This window comes from Triticum urartu, chromosome 6A (genome assembly GCF_056163025.1).
Source record: "Triticum urartu cultivar PI428250 chromosome 6A, HENAU_Tu73, whole genome shotgun sequence".
In the NCBI taxonomy this organism is placed as follows: Eukaryota; Viridiplantae; Streptophyta; class Magnoliopsida; order Poales; family Poaceae; genus Triticum; species Triticum urartu.
In genome coordinates, this window is record NC_141878.1 from 405,668,239 (window position 1) to 405,678,949 (window position 10,711).

The 10,711-nt window shown below is 49.6% G+C and overlaps 1 protein-coding gene across 1 annotated transcript; it reads left to right on the top strand.

Annotated features, from left to right (window-relative positions):
- The first annotated feature begins 4,935 nt into the window (after positions 1–4,935).
- On the top strand, positions 4,936–10,411 carry LOC125538840 (adenine phosphoribosyltransferase 2). The gene is made up of 7 exons (XM_048702145.2): positions 4,936–5,299; positions 5,384–5,494; positions 6,973–7,065; positions 7,640–7,789; positions 9,086–9,144; positions 9,998–10,078; positions 10,188–10,411. Exons 1-6 carry the CDS (start codon positions 5,092–5,094, stop codon positions 10,061–10,063), a joined length of 687 nt encoding a protein of 228 aa, XP_048558102.1. The 5' UTR covers positions 4,936–5,091; the 3' UTR covers positions 10,064–10,078; positions 10,188–10,411.
- The last annotated feature ends 300 nt before the right edge of the window (positions 10,412–10,711 follow it).

Genomic DNA, 10,711 nt, shown 5'->3' on the forward strand with positions numbered 1-10,711 from the left:
CATGATCATCACCAAGACTCCATGGGTGTTAGAATCATTACTATGTAATCTAGATTATTAACTCTAGCGCAAGTGGGAGACTGAAGGAAATATGCCCTAGAGGCAATAATAAAGTTGTTCTTTATATTTCCTTATATCATGATAAATGTTTATTATTCATGCTAGAATTGTATTAACCAGAAACTTAGTACATGTATGAATATATAGACAAACAGAGTGTCCCTAGTGTGCCTCTACTTGACTAGCTCGTTAATCAAAGATGGTTAAGTTTCCTAGCCATAGACATGTGTTGTCATTTGATGAAGGGATCACATCATTAGAGAATGATGTGATGGACAAGATCACAAGACCCATCCGTTAGCTTAGCACTATGATCGTTTAGTTTATTGCTATTGCTTTCTTCATGACTTATACATGTTCCTATGACTATGAGATTATGCAACTCCCAAATACCGGAGGAACACTTAGTGTGCTATCAAAGGTCACAACGTAACTGGGTGATTATAAAGATGCTCTACGGGTGTCTCCGATGGTGTTTGTTGAGTTGGCATAGATCGAGATTAGGATTTGTCACTCCGAATGTCGGAGAGGTATCTCTGGGCCCTCTCGGTAATGCTCATCACTATAAGCCTTGCAAGAAATCTGACTAATGAGTTAGTTGCGGGATGATGCATTACAGAACGAGTAAAGAGACTTGGCGGTAAACGAGATTGAACTAGGTATAATGATGCCGATGATCGAATCTCGGGCAAGTAACATACCGATGACAAAGGGAACAACGTATGTTGTTATGCGGTTTGACCGATAAAGATCTTCGTAGAATATGTAAGAACCAATATGAGCATCCAGGTTCCGCTATTGGTTATTGACCAGAGATGTGTCTCGGTCATGTCTACGTAGTTCTCGAACCCGTAGGGTCCGCACGCTTAACGTTCGATGACGATTTGTATTATGAGTTTCGTGTTTTGATGAACCGACGTTTGTTCGGAGTCCCGGATGAGATCACGGACATGACGAGGAGTCTCGAAATAGTCGAGACATAAAGATTCATATATTGGAAGGTTATATTCGGACACCGAAATAGTTCGGGTCATTTCGGATGAGTTTTGGAGTACCGGGAGTTACCGGACCCCCCCCCCCCCCCGGGAAGTTATTGGGCCTCATGGGCCTAGTGGTGGAAGAGAGTAGGTCGGCCAAGGAGTGGCGCGCTCCCCCCCTAGCCCAAACCGAATTGGACTAGAGTTGGGGGGGGCCTTTCCTTCTCTCCTCCTTCTCCTTCTAGGAATAGGAAAGAGGATGGGAATCCTACTTGGACTAGGGAGTCCTAGTAGCATTCCCCACACCTGGCGCGCCCTCCTTGGGCTGGCCACCTCTTCCCTCCCCTCCTTTATATACGTGGACAAGGGCACCCCATAGACACACAAGTTGATCTTTTAGCCGTGTGCGGTGCCCCCCTCCATAGTTACACACCTCAGTCATATCGTCGTAGTGCTTAGGCGAAGCCCTGCGCCGGTAACTTCATCATCACCGTCACCATGCCATCGTGCTGACGGAACTCTCCCTCGGCCTCAACTGGATCAAGAGTTCGAGGGACGTCACCGAGCTGAACATGTGCAAATCGCGGAGGTGCCGTACGTTTGGTACTTGGATCGGTTGGATCGCAGCGACGTTCGACTACATCAACGACGTTACTAAACGCTTCCGCTTTCAGTCTACGAGGGTACGTAGACATACTCTCCCCGCTTGTTGCTATGCTTCTCCTAGATAGATCTTGCGTGATCGTAGGCAATTTTTTTTGAATACTACGTTCCCCATAGAGGCAACCCTCCTCTGGCAAATTGGCTGGCGCCGGGTCGCCCGTCAGGAGCTCGTACACTGTCCGCGGCGCTTCGGAGGGAAGTGTTGGCACTTGAAGCCTCATGGGGTCCCTGCAGCCGGAGAAGGTCCACATCGGCTGAGATTGACGCTGGAGCGGAGCAATGCAGCATCGGACGAACTCCTTCACCACCATGGACGTCGTCACCCCGAGATCCTTCAGCCTGGCCAGCTGGCGCCAGGCATGGGTGAGCCGCTAGCCGACAAGCCTTGCATGCCCCCAACCAGAGCTAGGAGTGGCCGGTGCCCGTGGATCAAGAGCAAGGGGCAGAGCACACCAACATCCACAAACACCCATCACTTCCGAAACCCGCCTACGACTGCTGAGAGCTCGAAGTCAATCCCCGAGCCGGCCATTGCCGCTTCAGCCTGGAAGGTTACGCACCCCGAGCACTGGCGGCCATCGGTCAGGTGAAGAGAGAAGAAATGGTGAAACAAGGCCACGGAAGGGGCAATGCCCACCATGGCCTCGCAGACGAAGGCGAAGACAGGGAGGAGAATGATAGATTGGGGATCCAGATGCAGCGCATGGATTTGGTAATGCGAGAGCACGACGTTGAAGAAAACAAGGAAAGGGGGAATCAGGCCGGCCCAGAGGGCATGAAGATGGATGGGGATCTCAGTGGCTGTCATATCAACCATGGCGCCAGAAGCAGGCCAGACCACCGTCGCCCCCATTCGTTGGAATCGGAGGCGAGCGCTGGTCGAACCTTGTCCAACCCTTCCTGATTGACCACCACCGACCGCTCAATGGCGGGCTCGAAGGCCGGTGGCGATTCCACCGGAGCGCAGGTTTTCCCCTTTCCCTTCTTCTTCGGGCGCGGCGCCATAGTGATAAGGAGGACCAGTGCCGGGGTCAGACCAGGGGAGGAAGCATATATCTCTCCAGAAGGCAAAGAAGCCAGGGGAACACACATCAAGGCAATGAGAGCGGAGATGTGTTGGCAACGGCGACCGCCAGGCCGGCAAATATCAAGGTTGCATGGGGAAAGTGGGGGCGCCCACATCCCATCAATCTCCACGCGTCAACTGAGGCCGCAGGCGGTTGGGGCCCGCGACGCTCCGCACTTGCCCTTTGGCTTCGCCTTGAAGCCAAGTTCAAGCGCGCCTTGGGCCCGGGGCTATTGTCGGCGTTCTGGGACCGGGGGTGCCCAGACTTGCCTGCCCGCGGCCCGTGGCGCGGCTCCATCGGCGGCCCGGTACGGCCCAGCTTCAGCAGCAACAACTCAAGACCCTCGCGAGGCGGACGACACCAAGACCACCTTGGGGGCAGCCTCGCTAGGCTGGCTCCCGAGGAGCAGAGATATCAATGCAGGGTGCACCTCGCGAGGTTCGCGTGATGTGAGCCATGACGACCAAGGCCAGGCGGGCGCCAGCGGGCGCAGTGTACCAGTTTCCTCTTTCGTGCTAAGGAGGCAAGCGTAGGCGCGGGGTCCCGAGGCATCAGACAAAGGTTTCCATATCGGTGCAACAAGACCAAGACCACCAGGACTGCAGGACGGAGGTCGTCCGGAGCCCACTACAGCGTCACCACCAGAGCCTTTGTAGGCGAAGACTACTTTAGTGAGGATAGCTTGTACTAGTTGTCCCCCTTCAAACTTGGCCGTTGTGGGATCCCTTCCCGCCTAACATTTAGGAAGAAGACCAAGACCACTATAAATAGGACTTAGCCACCATCGTAAGATGGACGGATCATTCTGACCATCCCCACACCCACCAGCTCTTCGAGCTCAAGAACACCTCACCTCCTGAGGCTGTTCATTCACTGTACTAGTTCATTCTCAGCCCTTCGAGACAATCCATCACAAAGCTGGAGTAGGGTATTACACCGCAAGGTGGCCCGAACCAGGATAAATCTCTGTGTCTTTCATTTTTTGGGTTCGTTGAGTTAGGCCATGGGATCGTTGAGCAGGCGGGCTAGGAAGAAAGAGTTCTTCGTGCACACCCCAGAGTTCGAACCTCTCAAGGGTATGCGGAACCCGTAATCCGACAGTAGCTTCAAGAGTAATATAAACTTCAACTCAGCAAAATTGCCTATGTGGTATTGAGTTAACGAGGAGAGAGGCAAATCGAGTAATTTAGCCAGTTACCGTAACATCACATATCCCAATATAATATGAGGCTATAAACTAATAAATGAAGATTTTAATGACACCGCACTAATATTACTACCCACTCTAAAAATAGTAACATAGGTGACAATATATATGTTACTATTGAAATTACTTCTCCACTATGGCTAGTCTCAAGCAGTGGTTGTTCTCATTGCATGAGCACAACACACTTACAACTTTCCTGATGTGAATATGATCTTCCCCAATTTATCTTCAAGATAATATCCTCTTGAGATTTTGCCATCCACGCCAATTTCCCACAAGAAGATCAACAACAACGCATGATCACCACCGATGAATTCATGAGCGATCCAAGAGAGCCAAGACGTCGAGGCTGAGCACACTGCATACCCACAGGGCGGCAGCAGCCACCGGTACGGGCTCGCGGCACGGTACACCGAATACCTGGACGAAATAAAGGTGACATAACTGGCGCCGTACCGCTGCCCACTGCTGCTCCTGCGCGCGGCAGCGGCATCGGCAGCGGCACCGGCATCGGATCCGCTCCGCTCCGGCCGCGTGTTTGGACATGGTGCCATGCCGAGGCGGAGCGACGAAACACGGACGGGTGAAAAGCAGAGCAAAAGATGGTGCGCGCGACTGTGGGAATCGGCGCCGGTGCCAAGTGGAGTAACTCCTCACTCCACCTGTTCCATTTCTCTGAAACGGCTACCTACTGCTCACCAATAGAAGCAAGAAAACTCTAGAGAGAGAGAGGCGGAGGCCGTAGCTCGGGAAAGCGACGCGGCGCGCGCGCGCCCACAGACGCCCACACAGGCACATTGTCACGTACAAGTAGGCTATAGACAGGGTCTATCCCTACGCGGGAGGGTCACAGGCTATGCGTTGTGAACAGGACCCCGTGGTCCGCTGCCTGCTTGTTTCCGAGTCCAAGGATGACTCGTCGTCGTGATAAAGGAAGGAGCGCCCCCGCAACCGCAACCGCAACCCCAACCCCCCTCTCTCTTTCTCCTTTCCTTTTCCCTGCTATATATACACCGCACCGGCACGCCACACCCGTCAGCAAGCAACATTAACTCACTTGTTGAGCTCCACACTCCAGCTCCAGCGCAGCCGCAGAGTGCAGAGTGAGTGAGTGGGCATGGGCGAGGAGGCCAATTGCGACGCCGTGATGGAGGCCGGCAACGGCAACGGCAACGGCAAGGCCAAGGAGAACGGCCACGCCACAGCCGTTGTGGCCATGCCGGACGTCAAGGCCAAGGCTGAGGACGCCGTGGTGGCGCCGGGCGACCCCCGCCTGCAGGGCATCTCCGACGCCATCCGCGTCGTCCCGCACTTCCCCAAGCAAGGTAGGTCTCGACTCTTGAATCTTGATCCATCCAGCAGCGCAGCGCACGACCGACATAAAACTTGCTTGTTGGGTGGCATCGCAGGCATCATGTTCAACGACATCACGACGCTCCTGCTGCGGCCCGGGGTGTTCAAGGACGCCCTGGACATGTTCGTGGAGCGCTACCGCGGCATGGGCATCGCCGCCGTCGCCGGTAAGTAACCCACCCGTCCCTCCTTAGTAGTAATTCCCCCATGCATGTACGTAGTACTAGTAGGAGTACTTGTCTAGCTAGCTGAGCTGTTGTATGGATCAACGCTCCGTCCTCTGAAGGCAAGAAGAGGCAGAGGGTGGTAGAGAGGAGAGGAGGGCTGGGCTGAGCTGTTGGCAGCGTAGTGTAGTGTTGTGAGATTCCATCCATTCCGTAATATCTTTGAGGGAGATCTCCCGTGGTCCTTTTGCTCCCCCATGCTTGTCGTCGCCCGGGTGCGCTTTTTCGCATCGCTCTACTCACCCGTCCGTCGCCTTTTCTCGGGAGGACAATACTATCATATACTAGCAGCCACAATAATAGTCCCACGCCACTGTTCCTGCTGGCTAAGCTTTGCCACACCCTTGATCTTATTCTTAGTAGAAGATGTGCCACTACCAAATCGCTAGGAGTACTACTGTGCATGTGAGTAGGAGTTGTGGCGGTCACGGTTGGTAATGGCGTGGTGGTAAAACTAAAACGGTGCTGCGTCGGCCGTTTCCGGTCACGAGGCGAGGGCTGCCTACCAAAACGGAAAGTCGGGCGTCTGGTACGTTGTGCATGTGGGGGGTATGGTCTTTTATGCTCCATTTCCATGGCCATATGGTCGATCTCTCATCGGGGCGTGCTCAAAAGCTCCATTTCTCTCTCTCTCTCTCTCTCTCTCTCTCTCTCTCCCTCTCTCTCTCAGGAATCGGCAGGTGAGCTGCTCACTAGTACTAGCACTATAATTATCAGGTCAGAACAAGAAGGCTCCTTTTTTTTCATGGTTTTTTTTTTGCGCGAGTGGTGTTGTTTAGAGCTGGAGGAATGTATGACCGCCCCGACCCGGGCCGCGCAGAGTGCGTGCGTGCCGGAATGTTTGGCACATGACGGGGTCGCGCTTCTCCGACTTCCGGCTTGGTTTTTTCAAAGGGCGGTCACGAGTCGGGCCGGGCGGATCTGCGGCATTCAATAGCGTATCCGGGGCGCATGTAGAAGCCCTGGCACGGGCAGATCTCGCGGCCAGCGAGGGGACCAGGACCAGGTCCCCCGTGGTCCGACGGCCGCGGCCGTGTCTGCCGGGGATCGGACGGTGGGTGGCCGCGGTACACCGTTTGCTCTGAGGTCATGCATGTGGCCAATCTGCCGTCGTTTTCACGGGAAAGTACTGCTTCTCAGATTTTGCTTTGTTCCTTTGTTGGATCCTCTGTCTGCTTTGCTTCTGCGATTCCTTGCTGGTCCTGGATTTTCCATTCTGTTTCCTCATAACCTCTCCTCTCCTCCTCTTTTCTTCATATTACTAGACTATAGGCTAGACTAGAGTATCTTATTCTCGACTAAATGGAGTTATTATGTTGTGTCTCATCATCTTATTATACTAATACTAAGGATTATTTTAGATGTGTTAGCCCAAGTGTAGGAGCATTCTTCTGACTTGTTTGTTTCCATCCATCCTTCAGGGATTGAGGCGAGAGGATTTATATTTGGCCCCGCGATTGCACTAGCCATCGGTGCCAAGTTCATTCCGTTGCGCAAGCCTAAGAAACTCCCAGGTGAGCTCCCCTCGAAAAGGTTCCTTTCTGCATAATTGCCATGCTCTGAAACCTGTTGCCATTTGTCTATTCAGCTGTGCAATAACGACCTTAGTTGAGTAATTTTTTTTTATCTTTTTTCTCGCGCGAGCAAGTAAAACTGGTAATCTGGAAGTAAATGAACTTTACACACACACGCATACACAAAAAACATTGTCAGTCCCTTTATGCAGCAGCGCGTGATGAAACCTGAAGAAATTTGCAGACATTCAGTACCATCTCCCTTTGCAGTTTCCAGCACATGTTCTATTACTTTTTTTTAAATGCTTGCCGAGGCATGGGCAGGAGCTCTGCCATTTCATATTTTCATATAAGAAGAAAAGAGTTGCCCGGTTAATTTGAGGAAAACCGGGCGAACACCAAATTATTACAGACACTAAAGACAGAAAAAGAAAACTAGAGGTTGGTGGCAGGGTTTAGGCAAGATATTGTGTGGCCAATTTAAAGTTCTTCTGCACACCGCAAAAATTAAATAAAACTGAAGTATTTTTGCAGCACACTGATGCGCTAACATTTTCTTTTACGAACATGAAAGGTGAGGTGATTTCTGAGACCTATGTTCTCGAATACGGAACTGATTGTCTGGAGATGCATGTTGGTGCTATCGAACCCCGTGAGCGTGTTTTGATAGTTGATGATCTGGTTGCAACTGGTGGGACACTTTGTGCTGCTATAAATCTTCTGGGTACGTATCACATACCTTTCAAGTACTCCGGCCATTTTCATTTACTTTGATCAAGTTTGTATATAGAAAATATTGACATCCATAATAGTAAATCAATATCATTAGAGTCTGAATATATTTTCATATCATATGTATTCATTATTATGAAATTTATGTTATTGCCTATAAACTTGGTCAAACACTACAAAGTTTGACTTAGGTAAAACCTAATATGCGGAATAAATAAAAACGGAGGGAGTATAATATTATGCATCCCCTGCAGCCTTGACCTGTACTTGCATGGTAATTTCAAACCAAATGCGACTAAATAGTACAACCTCTGTTCATTAATATAAGACTTTTTTTGGACTTATGGTCAGTCTAAAAAACGTTTTATATTAATGGACAGAGGGGATAACTGTGAATTTGGTAAGGAATCCAGACAGAATACCTTGCATTTGATCACTATTTGCTTGGGTAATTCGTATGGATGCCATTTTATTTAGTTGTCTGTTACTTGTGCAACTTCAGAGGTTATACTCTTTCCACTGGCACATTCAGAGCACATTATTCACTGACCGGTGCAACAGTTAATCAGTCAATTCTCGTCTTGTTAGCCCGTGACACATTTGCAGAACTGAAGGCACCAGTGCATGGCAGACCGGTAGTTGCTTAGTACTAGGAGTATCAGATTCAAGTATCTTATCAAGTGGAGTATCACTTGTCTTGAAACTGTACCACACCCTGCACATCTTTTACCACCCTAATTAATCTAATCCACAACGGCATCAGCACTGTCAGAAACAGCTTAAATAATCCCTGGAATGCAATAGACTAATTGGATTCTCATGTACGGATGGCAGGCCTCCATACAACTTGGTGCTAACTGATACTGACCTAGATATATATATTAATTAGTATGAAATCTTCCGTAATGGGACATGCTTTATATCTTGGCAAGATCTCTCCGGAGAGAATCTTGTTTGAAGATATGTCCTGGTACAAATTGATGTGGAAGCATGATTTGATGTTGACACTACATGTTTTGGGGGCTTCAATCACAGAATCAAGTACTCTCGCCCAGAATGCTATACTATCTTTTCAGCTGCACCTTTCCTTGTCTGCACTTACTCTGACGCTGTCATGCCATTAAGCATGCGTCTTTTTTAATAGTATTTTGCACAACCTTGTTTCTAGAACGCTATGCTGCCTTTTGGATACTTTTCTAGATGAATTTTATCTTGCACTGGTAAAAAGTAGATAGGTATTTTTTGAATACCTTTTCTACCTTTTCTTACCGAACAGTTTGATTTCCAGAACGTGCTGGAGCTGATGTCGTTGAGTGTGCTTGTCTCATTGGGCTCCCTAAATTTAAGGTATTTCGTCTTTCTACACATGAATCAGATATGGTACTATCCAAAGTGTCGAATGGCGTCTGAATCTGATATATACACATATTATATTTCTGCTTCTTCTCTCTCACAACTCGTAGTATTTGTTAGCAATTCTCATTCGTTTACTGCTCTGTCTGAAGCCTAAATTACACTGTCACCGGATTTGACCACTTGAAAATCGCATAGTTCTTGGCCTGTGCACCTTTACTAGTTTGCTCAGATACTGTCTGCTCTGCACACTTCATATAGCCTGTTGGCGCCATGGTAGCTTCAGACAGTGGCGTCAATGGTTTGTTTCCACAAAAGGCGGCCATGAACAAACATGACCGACCATGTCTATTCCTCACAGTCACAGCTGAGATAAGTACCAGCTGATTATCCATAGGCTAACGTGAATAAATAATACCAGTATTGGTCAAGGAATGGGGACTTGCATCACACAATTTTATTTAGCGGCGGTGCATCCTGTGGTGCTCATGTTGCAGAATAAGTGATGCACCTTACTAGATAGCGGATAGAGATCATGTGGCATCAAATGCCTGAGGACAATGTGAAAGAAGCATCAGGAACCATTCTTTAGTATTCTCTGTCAATCTTACACCAGTCACTGCAGCTGCTTGAAAAGTTTTCCATTGAGTGTATCTGAATTAGCGAATTATCCTACTAGCTTGTACTCCCTCCGTCCGGAAATACTTGTGTATCTAAATGTATTTTAGTTTTAGATAACCCATTTGTATCCATTTTTATGACAAGTATTTCCGGACGGAGGGAGTAGTAAAAGGTGTTGCTTGAATCTGGTCAGTGGTCACTGAGACAGCAACTCTACCCCGTGCAGGATTTTTACAAGCTCAACGGGAAGCCTGTCTATGTACTGGTGGAGTCTCTGGAATATGAAAAATAAGAAACCGGTGACCAGGTGAGGCGAGCCTCTCTCTCAGGCCACTTTTCTGTTCTTGCAAACCCCTGAACCTGAACTCAGTATCGAGTGGTACCGTGCTCTCATCTGGTCCTTTTTTTTCCCTCAGGGACGCATCATGGCTTCATCCTGCTGCGGTAGTATTAGGGAGTGGGGGAGGTTAGGGAGCGGTACGTGAATGGATGGGTGTAGTCTTTGTAGGCTGAGTGGTTTCTTCAACTGTACTGAAGAGCTTCTTCCTTGTGCTCGGGAGAAATGATCGTTAGCTGAGACGCGAGTCCTGTGGTTCCATTATTATCATTGGTTATTATTATTAATTGTGTGGTTTGATTTCGTTCTTTGGCACGGGCAACGTCTGCAGATGGTGGTGTCTGTGACGGGAATCACAGAGTGGAGTGCAGTGTTTCGTCCTGGGCGATCCCGTGTACGTTAGGGCCGGCCAAAGCGTCGTGCATGTCGTGTCGTACGTCTCATGCATGCATGCATGCGGGGATGCGCTGCCCTGCTTGCTTTCAGCGTCGATCGTGGCAGGGCAAGCGACGTGTTTTGTCTTGTCACGTCGATCGGACCGGCGGCAGGCAGGGCTTGCCGGCCGGTCAGAGCCTACAGCCTACAGGAGTCGTTCTCCGGCTA